This window comes from Centropristis striata, chromosome 2 (assembly GCF_030273125.1).
Source record: "Centropristis striata isolate RG_2023a ecotype Rhode Island chromosome 2, C.striata_1.0, whole genome shotgun sequence".
NCBI classification, from domain to species: Eukaryota; Metazoa; Chordata; class Actinopteri; order Perciformes; family Serranidae; genus Centropristis; species Centropristis striata.
The window spans coordinates 17,762,360-17,786,257 of NC_081518.1; the positions used below are offsets into that span (position 1 = coordinate 17,762,360).

The 23,898-nt window shown below is 38.1% G+C and overlaps 1 protein-coding gene across 2 annotated transcripts in view; it reads left to right on the forward strand.

Annotated features, from left to right (window-relative positions):
- Positions 1 to 23,898, forward strand: part of cemip (cell migration inducing hyaluronidase 1) — a 194,252-nt gene that overhangs the window by 159,829 nt on the left and 10,525 nt on the right. For both annotated transcript variants that reach the window (XM_059355769.1, XM_059355759.1), the window contains 5 exons: positions 3,689 to 3,844; positions 7,050 to 7,230; positions 12,908 to 13,123; positions 14,414 to 14,625; positions 23,312 to 23,497. In XM_059355769.1, the coding sequence (XP_059211752.1) occupies positions 3,689 to 3,844; positions 7,050 to 7,230; positions 12,908 to 13,123; positions 14,414 to 14,625; positions 23,312 to 23,497 (951 nt within the window). The remainder of the gene's footprint in view (positions 1 to 3,688; positions 3,845 to 7,049; positions 7,231 to 12,907; positions 13,124 to 14,413; positions 14,626 to 23,311; positions 23,498 to 23,898) is intronic.

Here is a 23,898-nt window from a genome sequence, read left to right on the forward strand (position 1 = left end):
CCTCCCCCCTCCCCCCTGTCTGTTGGTGTGTCTATAAGAGTCTGTCTGTCATAGTAATTGGAAAACGCCGTATAAGGAATCTGTTTTGGATGCGCTGGGAAACAGAGCACTTTGATGCAGTGTGAAAAGTAATTTAGTGGTGTGATGGTCACAGAGGTGGGAATTGCTGAGAAGTTTTCAACTGACTTTACAAAGCAGGGTGCTGATGGGTGTACAGTACATCCACACTAGATATATCTGTGTAAAATGTGTAACTGCATTATTCTCTGTTTGAGCCCTTTCTCTTTTTCACTCCATATATATATATATATATATATAAATCTTAAAACACCTGCTTGGTGTTCCACTGTGTACAGGGTGAAGAGAGTTAAATGATGGCATAAGCAGGCCATTGAGGACCTGAAAATGTATATTGTGGATGCAAATATGGATACATAAACAACAGAAAATTGCTTCAGCTACAACCTACATTTACATGTGCATACTGTATGCAGAGCAGACCGGATAGATGTTTTGCACAGATGCAATTAAAGGGTTTTTCAGTTATTAAATAATAATGTTTGGGGGTCACAAAACCGAATAATTGTCGTACAGCATAGGCTGAGATATTGTGAGCTTTAATCTCTGGAATGGGTCAAGTTCCAGAAAGACTGGATCCTGTGTCTTTCTGTGAAACATGTAAAACCATATTTATTTAACAGAATACAGATACATATTGTTACATAGAGAGAAAAAATACAAAATATTTCATGTATATATGGCTAATGACTTGAAACTACTGAAACTGGATGGTAAAAGGGCCTTTACCTTTAAAATGCACCATTTTAATTAGTCAAAAGGAAACTGCAGAATACTGTAATGCAGTATGTTCATTATTCAAAATGGTTTCAGCTTTCAGGTTTCCCATTTTCCAGTTCAGCAAGTATATCACTAACTGCTGAGGTAAGAAGTTAGAAATACCACTAGAACAATATACACCCTATGATATATCATGTATAGTCTCCTGCACTTTTCATTAGCACAAAATTGATCAGTCTACTTTTGAAACGTACATTTTACTGTAGAAGTTACTACTTCTGCAATAATAACAAACAGTCTACTGGAGTGTCAATGATCTTCTAAGACATCTCACCTGATCTTCAGTCTGCCAGATAATCAGTGACTCAGTTTGGAGTGAGCACTGAAATACGCTGTAAAAAAAAAAAAAGATAAACAATAGCTATTCAATAAAATTGAGGCAACAGATTGCACGCAAAATTATTAATTAAATCTAACTACATTACAAGTTGAGTTAATAACAACTTAACAGGAAGTGCCTGTCATTTAAAAACAGACTAATTATATTGTGTTGGATTCATTCAAAATTCTCTTGATTTAGAATTACATACACATAAAGATTATATTTAATGTGATCAAAATAAGTAGATTCTATCTCAAACATTTTTATATTAAAGTTACTTAAACAACTGCCTCAAAATCAAGGACGCATTTATATTTAATACATTTTATCAAATATATTAAGTAAAATGAAATGACTACAGAATCATTTATTACAGTGTAAGGCAACGGTGGCGTCCCAATTAATCTAAATGAATGAGTTTGACACTTTTTATTCATGGAGGAGCAAGCCATCTCTGCTTATGTGTTGTAATTTTTCACGCCACTGAATTAAATTAAATTACATATAGATTCATATTGTACAACCCTGATTCCCCCAAAAATGTGCGACTCTGTCTCAGTGTAAATAAAACAGTGTGATCATTTGGTAATCCTTTCTGACATATATTTATTAGGAAAATTGTACAAATACAATATTTTTAATGTTCAAACGTATGCAATTTATTGTTTATTGTAAATACGTACTAATTCTGAATTCGATTTTTGCAACTCATTCCAATGTTATTATAATTAACGAAAACTGACGAAATAATGAAAACTAGAATTGAAAATAATTTTCGTTAACTGAAATAAAAATAAAAACAAGAGTTTTTTTAAAAACGATAACTAACTGAAACGGTATTTTGTGGTTACAAAACTAACTAAAACTAACTAAAATTATAGTGAAAATGTCCTTCGTATTTGTCTTTGTCAACTTTTTTCATACGTAAACCTTTTTGGTTGATATGAAATCTATTTCATCTATCTGGTTTTATGACTTAATAAACTTATTGGAGCTGAGATGGATCAGACAAAGGAAATAAAGGCAACATTTATTGTGACCTTATTGAATCTGACACCCAACAAATACCCCATTACAAAAAAACTAAAACTAAGCATTTTTCAAAAAATAAAATCTAATTAAAACTAGCAAACTCACTCTGAAAACTCATTAAAACTAACTGAATTTGAAAAAAAAAATCACAAAGAAATTAAAACTAAAACTAATGAAAAATCCTAAGCTGTTATAACCTTGACTCATTCCAAGAAATTTGGGGCAGGGGCAGTTTGCCACTGTGTTACATCAGCTCAGCTCAGTTTCAAAACTCAGTAAGCATTTAGGAACTATTTGTGCTTGTTACATGACTTCAGTTGCTCAACTGTCTGAGGTCTCCATTGACATATCTTGCACTTGATAAGGTTATCAGTTGGAGACAGGTCTGGACTGCAGGCAGGCCAGCTTAGGACTCACACACTCTTTACCTTCAAAGCCATGCTGTTGTAACATGTGCAGATTGTAGCTTGGCAGAAATAAGCAGGTACGGCCCTGGAAAAGACCTGTTTGGATGGCAGCACATGTTGCTCCAAAACCTGTATTTACTGTATACCTTTCAACATTAGTGGTGCCTCCATACTGCAAAACTAAAAAAGTTAGGAAAACTCAATATCTCAAGGCAGCTTTCTGCACTACATTTTTGATATTGGTGAACCTCAGCCTATGCTTGCAAGTGAACAAATTACCTTGGGGCCACTGGAGGCAGTATCAAAATGACCAAAGAAAGACACAAAATTACTAAAAAACGACACAAAATGACAGAAAAAAACAAAATTACTTAAAAAAGACACAAAATGACCTAAAAAGACACAAACTTACTAAAAAAAGATACAAAATGACAGAAAAAAAACTAAATTACTAAAAAAAGACACAAAGTGAGTTAAAAAAACCTCTGAATTACTTTAAAAGAAGACACAAAATGACAAAAAACAGAATTACCAAAAAAGACACAAAATTATTATAAAAAGACACAAAATTACCAAAAAAAGACACAAAATTACCCCCCAAAAAAGACAAAATTATCAAAAAAAAAGACAAAATGACCAAAAAAGTAATTAAAGGGACCTTCCACACACAACACGGTAAAGTGCCATTCATATAAAACTCACATTAAACTTTCATATCAAGGTGGGGGCCACAAAATATCGTCACAAGGGCCACAATTGGCCCGCGGGCCGCGAGTTTGAGACTCATGCTTTAGAGGCTGCCCCCATCATACCCTGTCAAATAACCTCCTACCAATGAAACTGTTTACCTGTTGAATGTTCCAGACAGATTTTTTTTGAGCATTTCACAACCTTCCAAGTTTTTGATCCTCTGAATAATGTCCTGATCATGTTTAAATAATAATGGAAATTCTGGGATCAATGAATTTATTTTACAGCATTGATGGTAGTAGAACTTCATGCTGCGATCACTACGCTTAAACTGCTAATGCCATTTCCAGATTTTAACTCTTCTCATCTGTGTGTGCAGCGGGGGGACGTTTCCAGATGATGATGGGTCTCGTCAGCAGGTGAAAAACTCACTGTTTGTGGGTGAAAGTGACAATCGCGGGATGCCACTGAACGACAACAGGGTCTGGGGCCCCGGGGGTTCAGACCTGACTGGCAGAACCCTACCACGTGGCATGTCAGTGACAATTATTGGTTGTTTTAACTTGTTTTGTTCATTTGTACACAAACTCGCCTATAAACTATGGTGCTAAGTTAGTTTACTCAGTGGACAAATGACAGATTTTATGGAATTAGGAGAATCAAAGACATACCAGCAGCTGATCAGAAACCTGGATAATGTCATAATCATAAAAACAGTGAGCTGAATAATTATTCTAGATGTTCCTTGTAAACATCACATCACAAATATGATCAAAACTGGAATTAGACTCAAACCCAAGATATCAGTGCATATGTAAAATAACTCATTTCACTATATAGCCAGTGGAAATGCTGCTAGAAAGTCTTCCTGTATAAGGGGCCTCACTCGCCGAAACGCCCCTAATTTACAGACTTTTTTCAGGACTTTTTTAGTCCCTGTGGAAGAGCATGACCTTTTTTCCTCCCCTGAAAACAGTTACTGATTGGATGGAAGGCTAAGCGGAATGTGACGTAGTACTCTACCGCCGGTGAACACAGTGGGAACAGTGTTCCCAAGTGAGCGACTTTGTTGCTATAATTAGCGACTTTTCAGACCCCCTTAGCGACTATTTTTCAAGAAAGCGACTGGAGACAAATCCAGCGACTCTTTCTTACTCTTCTAAATGAGCTACGGCGATCTCTTAGCGATCTCTGTTTGTTTACAACAAGCACCGGACACTCACCGGACACTGTGCACAGTTAGTGATGCCGTTTATTCACAATTACTATGTTTATGATCAGCGGAGACGATGTGAATAATCAGCCATGCTGCTTTCAGCTGCTGACGTTGTGCACAGTTAGCGACGGTGAAAACCACACGTCACCTCCGGAGTCTCTAAATCCCTCTGGGGGCTAACTTGTAGTGGAGACATGCAGAGTGAGAGGACTTTTGAGAGGGTGTGGCCTGAGACTTTCCCGGTGGACACTTTTTTTCCGTAAAGGAAACACGGCTTATGTGCCATATCAACTGAAGTTAGCCCAGTTAGCCCAGCCCACTACCTACACTAGACATCAAGATGCCCTTTGACCTGCAAATAACCAAAACCAAACTCACTAGACTTTTATATATCAAACACTCAATCTTCATTTGCCTGAAAGGCTGGCTGTAAATATGGGTGTTGTGTTACACTTCTTCTGTGTCTTGTAGAGGATATGTTAACATATATGTTTAGAGCATATTGATCATACTGACTGACAAAACTGACCACTGGCCGCTGTTTTTGCCTAAAGGGGTAAGGGTTGAAACGAATTGTTTAATACCCCAAAAATAGATTTCCAGTGAAGTACCAGTTTAGTGGAGACTGGTATGTGTGAGAGCCAGACTTGGTATGCTAGATATCTGTCCCAATCTGCCCACTTGGCAGAGTACAGAGGAAATGTCTCAACAACAGTATTATCCGAGATTCCTTTATTATGTGGGAAAAAAGAGAACTTCATGCTTCATCTTCAGACTGACATTCTTTGATGAAACTTGCTGAACTTTGGCACAACATTGCACATGTGCTCTCATGCTGTGCAGTGCTAAATATTTCATGAAGGCCGTTGGATAAAAAATTCATTAACATCCATGGCAGGAATTCAGTTATACACAAACTTATTTTCCCCAGTCTAAAAACACCAGAGTGTGAATTGTGGTAGTCAGGTTTTTTCATGATGGATGATAAACTAAATGCAGCATTGACATTGGTCAGGATTGTGTAAAGTTAGAAACGTAAAAAAAAGTAGTCCAATATGTATAGCAAACTTTCCAAAACAAAATTATGACCAACACCAGAAGTGAGGTCCTATTTAAAGGACTATTGCAGTGGACAGGTCTCTAGGAGAGATAACTCATTCAGCGGAGGGACAGAGAGCAACAGCCAGCAGAGTGGAGTCACAGGCAGATGCAATGTGAAGTCAGGTGTGGGGACGATGTTGCCTGCTGGCTAAGTCAGGATGATTTCACTCAGCATCAGCTGTCCCTGAGATGGATCGTAATCATGCAACAATTTCATGTTGTCCAGCTTGTTGACGAGAGAACAGGAGGTCTATGCGAGCTGCTCCCAGCCTAGCCTGGATCCTGGTTTCTGCTTCATCTCACATCTCGCCTGTGAGTCCTCCCTGCCGGATGCTGTTTTCTCTGCACTTCCCTGAGCAAATGATCTCTCTAGGGATGGATATGAGGCTCTCCAAGGATCCGTCCTTTACAGCACTTTCTTAAACGCAGAGATTCAGTTTGTGTGTCGGTCTTAATTATAGTTTAGCTAATGGTGTAGCTGCGTCTACTGCCTTGTCCTCTCTGAAGACAGACTGGATGCTACAACCAATTGTTGCCTTAATCCGACTATAACTGGACAGCTGAAGTGCATGTAAACATGTTAGTCTGACTATTGTCAGAGTTCTCCAACTCCGATTAAGACACCCAGATGGTGCGATTGTAATTAGATTTTCGCCGGCATATATGACAAGACCCCCCCGCGCTGGCGCATGACCCCGGAACAAAAACATCCAAGAAAGCTGGTATGTTTAGCTGGTCACATTAGCTGGTCACTTTAGCCGGTCGCTTTAGCCGGTCACATTAGCTGGTCACTTTAGCTGGTCGCTTTAGCCGGTCGCAGTAGACTGTCAGTAGCGACGGCACAAAGTGTCTAACAGAAGACAGGCTTCTGTTGTAGCCCTCTAACAGCATCAGGCGTTCTTGTCTGCCCCTCAAAATCACCATCTATCCCGCCTTTCTCCTCTTGTTTATTATGACGTAATAGGTGAACCTGAAAGGACGCCCTATTAACCTGTTGAAACGACGCATACCACCACCCAGTGTTGAGGAGGAGGACACGTTCCCGTCAGTTATTCGATTTTCTCAGTTGCATGTAAACTGGGACAAGGACAGAAGTCCTATTAGAAGCCAAAATTGAATTTGAAGCATAGCTCGATTAAACTGTGCATTTAAACGCACTGAGTTATATTATTACAACAGAGGACTGGTCAGAACTAGCTGGTTAGCATTGATATCTTGGCACCACAATACATAGACATATTTGATATTGTCACTGTCATTTCTTCACATTCTATTAATAGTGTTAATTCATTTTCATAATATTTTAAATTAAAGTTCTGGGCAATATTACAATTACAGTTTTTATTGCACCTTTAATGTACACTGCAGTATATTTATGTAACAGCATCAACATCAGCCCTCGTGTGTGTGTGTTTCCCTGCAGTGATTTTCCTATCCGGGGCATGCAGATCTATGATGGGCCCATCAACATGCAGAATTGTACCTTTCGGAAATTCACAGCACTGGATGGACGACACACCAGTGCCTTTGGTTTCAGGCTCAACAACTCGTGGCAGAGCTGCCCCAACAACAACGTCACTGACATCATCTTTGACCACGTACCTGTGAGTCAGCTTCTGTGTAAATTACACATAACATCTGTTCTGGTTAAGCTGGAGCCGCTGATGAAGAGCAGATGTTGCTTGGAGATGAAATGGAAATTAAAAAAATTCTCATGAGCATAAGGGAATCAAACTCAGTATGGCAACTGGGCTCCAGTCGCCCATTGTAAAGGTACCTTGTGGAGGTTTTGAACATGAGAGGCAATATGAGACCAAAGTTATTATAGTTAATGAAAACTAATGAGATAACGAAAACTAGAATTTTTTATGAAAACGATAACTAACTGAAACTGTATTGTGAGGTTACAAAACTAACTAAAACTAACTAAAATTATAATAAAAATGTCCTTCGTTTTTCCATACGTAAACCTTTTATGGAATATAAAGAATATGGAATCTATTTCACCTACCTAATTAAAACTAGCAAACTCACTCTAGAAAACTAATTAAAAGTAACTGAATTTGAAAACAAAAAATCACAACGAAATTAAAAGTAATGAAAAATCCAAAACTATTATAACCTTGCTATGAGACAAATGTTTTTATGGGTGGATCCTAATTTTGTTTGTATCATTCATGTACAAACAGGCACATAAGATCCTACATACAAAATATTTAAGAAAAATGTTTTTTACGGATGCTTTATGTCGAAAAAATACACACACAAAACACTGACTGTTAGATCATTGTTCACCTTGGATTTTCTGCAAATATATAGTTTGTTTTGGTAGGAAACACTGAAAAAAGAAAACTCCACAGGGCATCTTCACATTGTGAAGGGAAAATGTGATATGAAGCTTTTAGGATTTATTTTGTGTGTGAATTCATTATTACAGGGTTAAACCTTAAAATATTCATCCATAGATAAGGTTTTCCCTGCCTCTTCATTTTAAAATTCAGACTGTTATTATAGCACCACCATGAGGGGAATTTATTTTTAATCCTCTTTCAGCTCATTGGCTAATCTTCCAAGAGTCTACATTAAACATTCAAGCATACATAATTCAGAATCAATTCAAGGAACAATAACACATACACACACACACACACACACACACACACTCAGGTTATAATAGTTTTGGACTTTTCAGTAGCTTTAGTTTAGTTTAGTTTTTATTTTTGGGAAAATGCTTATTTTTAGTTTATTTTTTATTAGTTTTAGTGTTAATTTTAGTTTTTTTGTAATGGGGTATTTGTTGGGCGCGAGATTCAAAAAAGTCACAATAAATGTTGCCTTTATTTCCTTTGTCTGATCCATCTCAGCCCCAATAAGTTTATTAAGTCATGAAACCAGATAGATGAAATAGATTTCATATCAACCAAAAAGGTTTACGTATGAAAAAAAGTTGACAAAGACGAAAACGAAGGACATTTTCACTATAATTTTAGTTAGTTTTGTAACCACAAAATACCGTTTCAGTTAGTTATGGTTTTTATTTTTATTTCAGTTAACAAAATTTTTTTTTCTATTCTACTTTTCATTATTTCGTTAGTTTTCATTAACTATAATAACCTTGACACACACACACACACACACACACACACACAAACACACACACACACACACACACACACACACACACACAAACACACACACACACACACACACACACACACACTGTGTAACTTACATTCCAATATAAGCTACAGATATTGGTGACACTAAATTTCCCATTGAAATGAATGAGAGCATGAATGTGATAGTCTTGACGAATGAGATAATATGTTCAGATAAGCGGTTAAGGATAATTAATGAATGAATGAATATTTTTAGGAATTTGATAACCGTACAGTTCTGAATATGAAAAGCTGTCCTCCCATTTAACCCTTAATAGGGCACTCATTGAAATACTTGCAAATTCCAAATTTCAATCCTGGAGGATATTAAATACTGCCAGAATGTGTAAAAAAAAAAAAAAACATCTGGGGGAGGGGGGGTAGCCTAATATTTTGAGAAAAAAGTTTACGAGATTAAAGTGGCAAATCTATGAGAAAAAAAGTTGCAGATTTATGAGATTTAAAGTGGTGAATCTGGGAGAAAAAAATTGTTGTTTTTTCACTTTTTTCTCATAAATCTGTGACTTTTTTCACACAGATTTGCCACTTTAAATCTCTTAAATCTGCTACTTTTTTCTTGTAGATTTGCCACTTTAATCTAGTAAATTTGCAAAGTCATTGAAGAATAATGACTGTTTCTTGCAGATTTTTTTCAAAATTTTTCATTTTTACATTGGAGGTCAAGGTGAATAAAGTTAATATTATTATATTATTATCATACTGATTGGTCAGATGTCATGGTGTCACTGTCTGTGATGTAGCCTGATCTTTGCTGATTAGCTGGAAGAAATCCATGTGGTTCTACAACCAAACAGAGAGACATGGGGACCTCATTTAGATATCCACTGAGGTTGCCAAATATAGTTCTTCGCCTGATAAAGGGTTAAGTTATTTTTGGTAGTACATAATAATATTTTATCTCTTATTCTTATGTAAAGTTGGTCACGTACCAATAGCAGTGTGTCCGCAATACAGACAAGCTTTTTCAACTTTTACTTTCTTTAAATTAGTAGAATATTAGAATATTGTCTCACATGTTCGACTACTGTGAACTATCCCAATATGCTATGAAGTTCACTGCCTTCTTTTTCAAACCCACACTTTAAGACTTAAGATTTTTGCTGCAATGTTTAGTGTGATCTGCAGTCTAATCATATCTCTCTGGGAATCACTACACAGCAATGTTTAAAGTGACAGTAGATTAGAGTCTTAGATATTAACGCAAGAATTTATTTCGTTAAAACTTTGCAATTCATCCAACCATTCTTGCCATTTTCATCACTCTTTATTTGTAATATGAGCTGCTAATGAGAGATTTTATTTTATTTTAACTCACAATAATTTGACTTTTATTACCTCTAATTCAAAAACAGCTTCAATGACTTCCTCTTGTTAAACATAATCATATTTTAGGGTGGGTTTTTTTTTAACATTTATTACTAATTTGCTTTTTTTTTTACACCCATTTGAGGACAGATTTAAAATTGTGGCAATAAATATTCATGCAGCTGAGTTAGTAATGAATCTGCTACTGCAGTGACAATTGTATCAGCCGCAACCTCTGTGTATTTGACCTGCAGGGGAAGATCATCTGTGTATATAATAAAGAGAAATGGTCTAAGCAGGGTTCATACGGGTGCTTGAAATCCTTGAAAATGCTTGAATTGTAATGTTGAATTTCAAGGTTTGAAAAGTGCTTGGATTTTGGATAAAGTGCTTGTAAATGCTCTAAATTCTTACTGTACTTCTCTTGCAATCTGACTATATCCATATATAGACTATAGAGCAGGGATGGGCAACTGCCGCATACGGCCTGCACCCTCACTTGAAGTGGCCCTCAGTACAACTACATGCATTTGAACATGAAATCTTGAAAGTGCAATGTAAAAAAAGGACAAAATTACTTCTTGCAATTAATGTTGGTCTGCTGTTCTTGCACTGAAAAAAAAGACATTATTTTTCATTTGCTTCAAACCTTTTGTATTCCTATTTATACTGTTATACATGCATTTGAGCATGAAATATGTTAAATTACACTGCACTGTAAACATATTTAAAATTGCAGTTTCATCATATCTGGTGAAGTGCACGGTCCTATATGTGGGCCTGTGGTAGTGTCCATGAAAACTGTGGCCCCCTCCAGCATTTAAGTTGCCCATAGATAAGCACATGTTCAATGTAAAAATAATGAGTAGCCTATCTGAAATGAAGAGCGTTCCTCCTAAAAGTGTAACACCATCGCTGTTGATATGGTTCAGTGAAATCTCCCCCTCTTAGTATGTAAGTACTCATCTAAAACATGCAACTTACAACAGGTGTAAGATACTGGAAAAGCTTGGAAATGGACCTTGAAAATTCTTGAAAAATGCTTGAATTTGACCACTGCTAAAGTGTACCAACCCTGTCTAAGGCAACTCCCTTGTGGGGGAGAAAAGAAGCCATTTACATCGATAGATTGCTTTCCAATCCTTTGTTACTAAAATAACTCAACCCTGACATATGAAAGGTAAATAGTGGTCTCCTGGGGGCATGTCCTGTGTTTGTTAGAGCCATCCATCCATCCATCCCAAACAACTCCATTCAGACTTTAGAAATATTTTTTGCCATAATGTACATGTATGAGCTTCCAGGCTCATAGTGGGCAGTGGCTGACATATTGATGGTTGTGAAACAAACCGTAGTATCTGCTACAACGTTACAGTGTGTTTTCACTCTCTGTACTCTGTGTCTCTGTCATTTTTGATGGGAGAGCGGTTTTACACAGTGTCCCAACATCTTTGGAATCGGGATTGAACCTACATTTGAAAGCTTTGGAATTTGAAATAATGATCATGAGTAATGTAAATTAACTTATATAGCACTTTTCTAATCACATTATGACCACTCAAAGTGCTTTACACTACTCTGCCCTACAAAGTCTAACTGCAGTATCTATATTTTTGGGCAAAATTGAGTTATAATTAAAAATGAACTCCTTGATGTCTGTTTTATCTTGTGACAAAGTTATTCAATTTTAATTTTGCTTTAGTTCAGAGAAATAATCATATAAAAATTGCAGTATGTACAAAATCCAACTCAAAACCAAAGCAGAGCACGTAAAGCCAGGGTCTGATTTGGATAAACATATATGAATTTAAAAATAAAACCAAAGCAGGCTGCAGTAACTTTGACTGTGATACAGTGTAGCCTTGTATTTCTTCATTGTGTTGAATCGTAAAGACAAGAATAATAGAACAACAACAACATTACTTTTAGAGGCAGTAAGTGCAGTAAGTTAATTTTTGGGGTCAAAGGTCAAATAGATCCTCATGATTTTTTTTAGCATAAAAATTACATCATCAATACATGTAGAAATAAGTGTCATATCACTAACTTACCTATAACCCATTAGGCTGCCAGTTAAAAAATTTCAAAGCAGTTTTTCTCAGTTTTACTCTTAGCGTAGTTACTGCAGTTAGACTTTGTAGGACAGTACAGACTGCGCTCATTCACCCATTCACACACACACACACACACACACACATTCATACACCTGAACGGTGGGTATTGCTCAGTATTCAGGGTTCAATATCTTGAACCGAAAGTGGAACACCCTGCCTGACACAGTTAAACATGCCACATCAGTAGCCATTTTTAAAAACAGATTAAAAACCTATCTTTTTTCAACAGCATTCGGTTGAACTGTGTATGTGCATGTGTGGTTGTGGGAGTGGGTGCGCATGTGTGAGTAAGTAAGTGTTTATGTGGAGAATATGGCATAGCTTGTCTACCTGCACTCTTCAGTTAACTCGTAATTGATTTTTTTTAATTGTTTGTTTGTTTTTCTTTTGTTTTGTTTTATTTTTTAACTGTAATTATGTATATCCATTGGGAAGCACATTGAGTCATGAAATGTGCTCTATAAATAAAGTTGAATTGAATTGAATTGAATTGAATTGAATTGAATTGAATTGAATATCTTGCCCAAGGATACTTGATCTACATGTCGAAGGATAGAACCATTGACCTTCCGATCGGTGGGTGACCACTCTACCAACTCACCCCCATCGTCTCTGGACCTAGAACAGGCTACCTACTATGAGCAGTACTAAAGTGTGCCTTTCACTCCATCCCTCTGCTGCAGCTCACGTCTCGGGTGTTTTTTGGGGAGCCGGGTCCCTGGTTCAATAAGATGGAGATGGATGGGGACAAGACGACCATCTTCCATGATATGGATGGTTCAGTCAGCGAGTATCCTGGAGCCTTCCTGGTTAAAGAGGATAACTGGCTGCTCCGTCACCCCGACTGCATTGATGTGCCCGACTGGAAGGCGGCTATCTGCAGCGGCCACTACGCACAGGTGAGTTAGCGGCTCAAACACACTCACATATTTATGCTCACAAATCAGACTTCCCCAGCACTTATCTGCTTTCTGTAACACTACAAATGGCATTATCTTTCCTTTCATATCTTTGGAAAATCATTTGAAAAAGTTTAAAGGTGTGAGATATGAGAAATATATCATGCACTGGATATTTTGTAATACATGTTTCGTTATGTTATGTATGCTTGAAGAACTCTTGAATAAGAGTTTCTTAACCTGAGTATGATATGAATTGTATCTTTGTATCCAGGACATGTTTTACTTTACTTAGCACAAAGACTCGAAGCAGGGGCAAAACTGCTGCTGTAGCCTTTTCAAGGCAGCCCACCTTCAAAGATTTTGAAAGCTGTTTTATTCAAAAGTTGTATCTAATGCGAGCATAAATAAGTAATAAATAATGGATGGTTAATGTCTGATTAACTAAATGAAAGTTGATAGAAATGATAAATATATTTATTCAATTAAACACATTATAATTAAATAGGACATAAATGTATATCATGAATTCATTTGTAAATGTCCCTTTCCTTTATTCTTCCTTATATCTATTTTTTACTGTAAAATAGCCAACTTTTCATGTGATAAAAACAGAAACCCTTTTTCAGCTTTGTGAGGGGCATTTTGTGGCGTCTTCTCTTCTTTTTTTTTTTTTTTTTTTTTTTCAACATAAACCACTGCACACACTGGAGCAGCTGAAGCCAAAAGCTGCTTCTTCCCCATTTAGTAAGTTTTTACTAAGAGCATGATGGGAAAAAAATGCATGTTAGGAAAAAACTGCTAAAAGAATCTAGTTGTAGTCTTGTAAATAGTGACCCTGAAAGATTGACAGTCCGTCTAAAATCTCAGTGTGAGACTAAAAACTCTAAACACTTGTCTTTAGATGTGAGCAGGTGTGACATGATAGTTTTCTGGGAGTCTTTTCCAAATCTTTTGTGTATCTTCTGGTGTATACGTATACGTATAAAAGAGGCAACTGGGGGATATTACTGTCTCAGCAATAGCAGTTGTAATATCAGCTATATCTACATGCCACAATAAGCTAATGGTCATAGCAGACCATTTAAGATTATAGCAGCAAAATCTGAGTGTTTTTTTTTTAACTTAGTAAGTGTAAACAAACAAAACAAAACAGGAGCATGTTAACCATTAAGCGCTCCCTCATTAAGGGAGTCCAGGGACTATTTAACTCAGAGGAAATGAGAAAACAGAAAACAAATGTGTGTCTAAATATAAGAATCAGCCTTCTAACTCTGTGATTGTCTTCAGATCTACGTCCAGACACGTAACCCTGCCAACCTTAACATGCACATAGTGAAGGATGAGTACCCTGACCGGCCCCTGACACTGGAGGGAGCACTGGGGAAGAAGAAACATTACCAGCAGTTCCAGCCAGTGATCACACTGGCCAAAGGCTACACCATCCACTGGGACATGCCGGCACCTGCTGAAGTCACCATCTGGCTCATCAACTTCAACAAGTCAGTGGACACACGAGTCGCACTTGTATCAGCACACACTAATGACACACAGCACGTTCACACAAAGCATGTCTCCAGAAGGAACTGCCTGATCTGGATTTGCTGAATTGTTTACTTCATTTATTATGAAAGACACATAAATTAGTAAAACAGATTTTCAGTCTCTGGGCAGATTAGAGAATAGACAAATTCAAGCCTATATAACAATCATAATTTTACAACAATAACTACGACTAAAAAGCACAAAGGCCTTGAAAAGAAAACATATTAAAAGGGCATGACATGCACAAAATACAAACCATTTTTGCAAATCACCTACACTGTGAAAAAAAAAAAAACTGTTGTTTTTACGGTAAAAACTGGCAGCTGTGGTTGCCAGAACTTTACCGTAATAAATATGGTGCAACTTTTTCTAATATTACGGTAAAATTAGCACTGTTGATTTCACGTTGAACATTGTCATTTTAGTCCATATTTAAGTTTTTCCATCAAAACAAATGCTGTTCTGCCATATATTTGACAAGAAAATATTTTATAAATGCTGCTAAATTAAAGATTTTACCATTAAATATTACAGTATATTTCTGTTAGAGATATGGTGTTAAGTACATTTAACAGTGAGAAAAAATATTTTTACAAAAAATAAATGCAAAAATTACAGTGATGCTTGTATATATATTACAGTATATTTTTGTTACAACCACGATGCCAGTGTATTTGACAGTGGAGTAATGGGTTTTTGCCAACTCTGATCAAACATGGTCACTGGTGTAACATGTGAATATCCTTGATCTTTCTTTGTCATCCCACTGACTCATTGTAGATGACCTTTGAACTCAGTGAACCAAAGCGGATCCTGTGAGTAGGTTTGGTCTGGTGTTCAAGGACAATGGTGTTCTTTGTGTTTGTTGAGTCTCTTGTCCAGGCACGTTACTGCAGTCTTTAAATGACAAACAATGCTTCATATAGCTACATGCTAACAGCAGGGTGTAGTTTTGTTGTTTTTTTTAAAACAAATTTTCATGGTATAGAAAGTTCTGTTATACTCCGTTGAAGTCATTCCTGTGGCTGCAGTGACAGACAGTACAAAGAAGGTGATACTTGGAGAACAGATGTGGAGCACCTGGAGAACAAATGTTTTTGGGATGAGGGGGGCTTAAAGAGAGACAGGCACTATTAAACATGTTAATGCAGAAGGTAGGTACAGAAGCCATGAGCAGTTTAAGAAAAATGTGTGTTTTTGTAAGCATTAAAACCTAAAAAAAATATAGTAAATTATCTGGTTTTGAGCTGCTACTGATAAGAATACATGCTATGATAAGACTGTTAATGTGGAGTAAATCAAATATACCAGTAAAAAGTAGGAAATACTCCAATCACTATATCATTTTTCCATTTATTTTAAACTCAACTGCAAATGACCTTTAGCAAGGTTCCTATGGGTGTTTTTGTTTTATATAGCTTGTTTTTTATGTTTGTAAATTTTCAAGGTGTTTTACAATGTTGTGATGCTTTTATTTTGAAAAGGTGCCGTCCAGTGTGAAACAAGTGCTTTAATTTTGAAAGGTAGTGACAGGACATAACAGGTGAAACGGTTAAATGAAAAACGAACGGTAAATAGTAAAGAGTGCGTCGGTCGTAATTCATATAAAGTTGATATAAAGTATCAAAAAGGCTTCTTTTTTATTAACTTTATGCTAAGAGCAATACGTGTTTATGACAAGGTACCCAGGTAACTCTGTGTATTTTGTGGAACTTTGCAGGTGGGTATGCATGCAGGCAGATATACGTAAACCGCCATCAAAATAAAAGCACTGCGGTTGTATTGATTTCTAATTTCTGGGTAACCTCACGCGGGCCGGACAAGCCAACGGGCCAGATGTGGCCCGTGGGCCGCCCAATGCCCAGGTCTGGTCTAAAGTGACCCGACTAAGTTTTTAGATTCTATATATTTGCAATAAATTCATTTCATCATTAAGTATTCCAGGTTTTCCTCAGTTAACTTGTTTTTGATCATCATACGTCCTATTTTTTTGTTTCCATTTCTTACTTTTTGGATAAAACCCCTTTTTTTAACCCACTGGACTCACAGATCACACCGGCATGATCAAATTACACAACTTTTTCATGACGTCACAATATAAAAACGAAGCCTTGCCATCAACTTCCCGTTAAAGTATTGCCTTGAAACTCCATGCCAGTTTCCGAGACGTGTTTGTTACACAAAAACTTGGACAAAGATGTGACAATTGAATAATTCGGGGAACCGATCCGATTGGATAGGGACGCCGTCACTGGCAAATCTACCGGTGGGTGATTATGCCTTTTTCTTAATGAACATTACTGTGACGCAAAATCTGTCATCATTAGGGAGCAGCTCTGCACAGCTGACCTGGAACTGCTTTCGATCTGTCTGCGCCCTTGTTACTTGCCCAGGGAATTTCCTCAAGTATTCGTCACGCTGGTTTATATTCATCTGAAGGCGAATGAAGGAAACGCATGTGAACTTATTCATCCAGTAATGCAGAGGCTTCAAGTGATCTCTCCTGAAGCTCCTAACTTTATTATGGGTGACAAGAACCATTGTACTTGTACATTGTCCAAAACACTGAGAGATTTTCATCATTATGTGACATGCCCCACCAGACAAGATAAGATAATAGATCTATGTTATGGAACTATTAAAGGGGCATATAAATCTATCCCCCTCCCCCGCTTGGTCTGTCAGATCACAACTGTGTACATTTAATGCCTGCTTACCACTCTGCCGTGAAGAGGGGCAAGATACAGCACATTCAAGTTAAAGACTGGTCAGAGGAAGCCTGCTTAACTCTCCAGGATGTATTGAAAGCACTGACTGGGACATGTTTACAGAGGCTTGCTCTGATATTAATGAACTGACCGATGTGATTAGCAGCTGGGTTGTTTACTGTAAAGATCATGTAATCCCCTAGCCTGGGTATACCCATACTGCCTTGCGCACTCGATTTCATTTCGAACCTGCAGGCAGTCTGGAATCAATTGCCGTTTCTTAGCCCTGTTTTAGGGATCCAATCACAGAACGGGGAGGGACGGCAAGACGATGACGCGTACTACTCGACAGATGGAAGCTTGTAGTTTTGTAGTTTTCTTACGGATCCAACATGGCTGCAGCAGACGCAAAGCTGTCTTTGGATCTAGCTGTAGACAGTGTTCTAGATAGTTTAGAGCCAAAGTTGATTTTAAAAGAAGAAGAACGTTTGACTTTACACTCCTGTATCCGGGGGACAGCGGAGCCGCCCAGAGACCCGCAGCAGCTCGTCTATTGCCTATAAAATCAGTGGATGTGTGTGACTGAATGACATGAGGGGGAAAAAGGCGTAAAAATAAATAATCTTGCAGAAAGCGAGAACTGGAGAAGCAAAGCAGCAAGCAACACTCTCTCACAGACACACACACACACACACACACACACACACACACACCAACACTGCCGGTAGACTGTGAGCAGCCAGAGCCAGAACATGCTGCAGAAAAACATTGCAGAAGCAGAATTGAGCATTTTAGTCTCAAAGTAGAAATGGGCTAGTCCGGCTATGTAAACATCAATTTCTGTCGCTCTACATGCGTCATCTGGTATAACTGATACGATTGGCTAAGAGCTACATAGAGGCGCTTATGATAGACATTCGTAGTGCCCAATAAACGGCTATGGAGGATCGTAAACCACGCCTCCTTTACAGAAAAAAATAAATAGCTGGTTTCCAGACTAGATTTCATTTGTGATATAGTCTGCCGTTAGCCAGGCCAGTAATCCCTGACAAGACTGTGAAAATATATCCTAACAACAAGCCTTGGGTGTCCAAGTCCCTTAAAATGCTACTACATCAAAAGAACAGGGCATTTAGGGAAGGGAATACAGAGGTACTTCGCAGCTTGCAAAAAGACATCAAACGGGAAGTCAGGGCTGGTAAAATGATAGCCTGGCTAACACCAGACTATTCTCAAATGAGGGCTAGTCTGGCAACGAGCAATGTATTTTTCCATAGAGGAGGTGTGGTTTACGATCCTCCAGAGCCGTTTATTGGACGCTTAGAATGTCTATCAAAAGCGTCTGTACGTAGCTCTTAGCCAATCAGATCAGTTATACCAGATGACGTAGTAGAGCAACAGAAATGGATGTTTGTTGTGTGTGTGTCTGTGAGAGAGTGTTGTTTGCTGCTTTGCTCCTCCAGTTCTCGCTTTCTGCAAGATTATTTATTTTCACGCTTTATTCCCCCTCATGTCATTCAGCCACACACATCCACTGATTTTATGGGCAATTGACAAGCTGCTGCGGGCCTCTCGGCGGCTCCGCTGTCCGCAGTAGCGGGGCTATTAGCCCCGCTAGCGCCTATTAGCCGCTAGCGACGCTAATAGCCCCGCTACCATAACGCCGGTGATCTCAGCGGAGCCACCGAGAGACCTTTCGCCTTTCGCTCTAAACTATTTAAAACACCATCTACAGCTAAAGAGAGTTTCGCGTCTGCAGCAGCCATGTTGGATCCGGAAGAAAACTACAAGCTTCCAAGTGCCGAGTAGTATGCGTCATCATCTTGCCGTCCCTCCCCGCTCTGTGATTGGATCCCTAAAACAGGGCAAAGAATCCTTCCTGGTTTCCAGACTCTGCGGCAGTTCGAAATTAAATTCGAGCGCGCAAGGCAGTCTGGGTATACCCAGGCTAGTAAAATGAGGTATAAGACTAAGACTGAGGCTCAGCTCAAAATAAACAACCTGGGCTCTGCCTGGGAGAGCACAAAGACCATTGTAGTTCTCAAAGATGATAAGCTGAAGCATATAGAGTTAAATGGCTACCCTTCAGACCTGCAGTTGGCTCAGGAACTAAATAAATTTTATGTGCGGTTTGACACACAATTATTTAAACCTCTAAAGAGATTTTGGTTCAAATTTGTCAACTTCCTATGCATTCGTTTCTGTCTCTGTTTAGCATCTTTCAGTCTGTCCTTACATCACATGCATGGATCCTTTTTCTCACTTGGCTATCAGTCAGATTTGTCATTTTATTTTAATTAACAAAGTATAAAGCTGCCAGGAACTGAAAATACAAACAGAAGGCACAGGTGTCTATGGAAATGTACCTTTTTAAAAAAAATGTTTTTTATCATTTATACACACAAAAAACAGCAGAAAAAATTATAAATAATAAAACGATAAGACAGTCTTTTTGCATGTAAATTAAAAATAGTAATAGTTTTCATTGTAGAAAGAAAATTCACAATTTAAAAATGGTCTAGAAACATAAATGGCACACTGTGAAAACTCCTATGATTGAACTTTCAACTGGCTTTCTCAGCTTGTCTACATATCATATATAAATACAGTTATTACTGGTAATAAAACGTGTGTATTTTCAATAAATAGATGGACTCCAGAGAGTTAATGATAAACACGCTCAGAAAAATACTCATATCCGCACCTTCCTTTACCCCCTCCTTTGACAAGGGCAGTGTGGTAAAGTGCTTTAAAAGCTGCAGACCAAGAAAGAGTCCAGGCCCAGATAGAATCTGTAGCCGTCTGCTTACTGTTTTTGCAGAACAATTAGGCCCTATTTTTTACTATATTTATCAGTTGTCTCTTACCCAACAGAACTTTCCATTATTATGGAAACAGTCCACTGTGGTGCCTGTGGCCAAAGCTCCTCACCCCAAGGTTTTAGATGACTTCAGGCCCGTGGCCTTAACATTACATTACATGTCATTTAGCTGACGCTTTTGTCCAAAGCGACTTACAATAAGTGCATTCAACCTGAAGGTACTAGACATAGACCACAGGAATCAAGTAAGTACAGAACTTTAAGAGCCAACTGTCATCGCTACAGGAGTGCGTTATGTTAAAGAAGAAAAGAAGAGAAGAAGAGAAAAGAAGAAGAGCATTTTTTTTTTAAATATATGTTAGGTGACCAAGACTTAACCGAGGTATTGTTGGAAGGGGTGGGTCTTTAGCCTGTAGCGGAAGATGTTAACTTCTTTAGTTATGAAGTCTTTCGAGAGATTGATTAAAAGAGAGTTCCTAACAGAGCATCTTTTAGATCCTTTTCAGTTTGCCTATAGGGCCAAGAGGGGTGTTTAAAATGCTTCATGCTTCACATTAAACTTTCATATCAAGGTGGGGGCCACAAAATATCGTCACAGGGGCTACAATTTGCCCGCGGGCCGCGAGTTTGAGACCCCTGCTTTAAAAAGAAATTAGTATAAAGCGTTCAACCACGTCTCAATGCAAAAGTCTCGATTCCTGTTCTCAAAGGCCACACCAGAGTTCTTCTAATCTCACATCTCCAGACATTTGGACAATCATTATTTGATTGGACTGTTATTCCAGAATTTAATTTCCTGGTGACTTCACCTTCATGAAGCAGTTACCATCCATTGTTATAGGCCCAGATAAAATAAAGACAGAGCAAAGGCAAGAAAATATTGTGAATGAGGGCATGGAAAATAGCTAACAAGATTGATTTGGTTTTGCACACTGATCCCGATCCAGATAAATGGCAGCGCAGCTCCTGAGGTCAATCAGATAATTCAGCTCAATCATCTCACTCCTGCTATTGATGAAGATTCACCACAGAAATGGGGAGAGCCTCCCTTCACGTGATGTTTACAGTCTGGCCTTCAGCTATTTAAACTGCATGAAAGCTTCTTGTCATTTCAAGCATGTAAGCTATTCCCCATGGCCTGAGTCCACCCTGTAAGTATAGACTCAACACTGTACTTCAACTGATGTTGCATACACCAATGGCTCCATCTATAGTTCACAGAGGGTTACAGCAAGTATTATTCTCTGCAGAAATAGCTGAATGATGACAGCTGCTGTGTGTCTTCTCATGAAGGTTTAATGGGCCATTCTTTCTCGCCTCTATAGTGTGATATTTTAACCCTCTGGAGTCTCCAAAAGCGCCAAAGCATGGCTTCTTCATCTCATCCAGACGTAAAAACAAAGCAGACCAAAAAAAGAAACAAAATGACAAAAAAAGACACAAAATGACCAAAAAAGACACTAAATGAGAAGACAGAACAACCCCCCAAAAATAACACAGAAGACACAAAATGACAAAAAAAGACACAAAATGACAAAAAAAAAGACACAAAATGACCAAAAAAGACACAAAATGACATACAAAAACACAAAAAGACATGGAAAGGATTCAAAAATGGACAAAATAGCCCAAGACTCCATAGAGTAAAAATGCAGCTATCTCCTGCTCATTTGGAGGAGACTCAGTTAAAAGCTGTTGAACTAAAGAAATGATCATCTCTAAGACTTTGAATTTCATTAATTTGTAACTTTTTTGTTTTGCCCTGATTTCACTTATTTTCGCATTTTTCTTTGGTCAAAAATGGAATTGAAAAAACAACAACAATCAGATTAGATTTAAAGGCAGTGTACATGACTGTGTGAAGTGAGAGCCCAAGGCATCAAGTTTGGTAAATCAATGATTAATTCAAATGGCAAATTCAAAATTCAAAATTACTTAATTTCTCCCCGAGGGTAAATTCAGTTAGTCTGATAGAATCTCTGTTAGAATGAGACAGCCTGATGGCTGTAGGAGAGAAGGATCTTTTGAATCTCTCCGTCCTGCAACAGAGAGAGAGGAGCTGTCCACTGCTGTTTTTTTGGTCCATAAAGGTTTTGTGTAGCAGATGATCTGGGTATTTCAGGATGGCCTGGAACATGTTGACAGGTCATCTCTCCACCACCTCCTCCAGTGTGTCCAATCTGGCTCCAACCACAGAACCAGCTCTTTAGACCAGTGTGTCCAACCGCCTTCATCTCTGTGTGTGATGCTGCCACCCCAGCAGACTGCAGCATAAAACAACACACTACCGCCACAGACTGATAAAACATCTGGGTTTGAGTTGGAGATAGTTCTTGTGACTCTGTGTCACTGAAGGCTTTTATCAGATCCCTATATTCAGATTCCTGTCCATTCCTGATACACGCCACAATAGCAGTGTCGTCGGAGTACTTCTGGATGTGTCAGGACTCAGAGTTGTATTTAAAGTCCGCTGTGTACAGTGTGAACAGGAATGGAGCCAGAACAGTGCCTTGTGGAGCCCCTGTGCTGCTCATTAATGTCCCAAAATCACAGTTCCCCAACCTGACATACTGTGGTCTTCCTGTCAGGAAATCTCTGATCCAGGAGATAAAGGAAAGATCCACTCCCATCTCTGTGTAAACTATGAAGTTGTAAAATAAATATATTTTTGGCATAGATAGCAAGATAATTGGCAAGATAATGCACTGGTCAGGTGCTTTTTGAGATAATATAGCATGCTTTCAATGTTGTACAAGTTTAAGGTTATATCAACATCACTGAAAAATGTACAGCTGCACCAATACCTAAAATTATCAATGATTTCACATGTTTTATTTATCTTTTTGAGAAGTTATCAATCTATATTACTACAAAAGATTTTTGTTCCGGCATTTCACCCCAGTTGGGCCATTTTTTTTTTTAAATTACCAGTAATTTGATCAGTTATTTTTAGTATTATTCTTTTTGTCTAGTGGAAAAACGGCCATCGCAGATTCCCAAAATGTCCTGTTTTGTCTGCCCAACAGCAAAATCACAAAGTATATATGTGAACAGGTTCTTGCGGTGGGCTGAAATTAGTACTGTATCTACATTGCTTTGTTTGGTGTGTTACAGAAATGACTGGATCAACGTTGGCATCTGCTACCCACAAGGCACCACCTTCACTGTCCTCTCTGATATCCACAACCGTCTGACCAAGCAGACCCGCAAGACTGGTGTCTTTATGAGGACAACACAGAAGGAGAAGATGAATCACTCCAACCTGGCCAGGGGATACTACTACTGGGAGGAAGACACTGGGTCAGACACACTCACACATTCACAGACCACATCATCACAAGCAAACTTTACTTGCAGTACTTATATTATTATATTATTAGCATTATGTTCTGAGCAGTATTTAACCATCAGAACCCAAGCAAAAAATATGTTTTCTTAAGGGAAATCACCAAAGTACACGGTTTTTCAAAGAAAGAAACGGGCATTGTCATTGGAGATTGAAACTTCCGACGGATCTTGAACAGATCATTAGTTATCATCATTAGTTGGTCATGTGACAAATATTCACAGAAAATCGGAAAGAGCAGCTGCTGTTTACACAGAGGAGAGAACAGGAGAGGCTCTAAGTAGAGGTTGTAGAATGTAAAAAGTTTAATTTGCTATGTGTGAAGCCTCAATTTTCTACTCCAATATGTGTGACA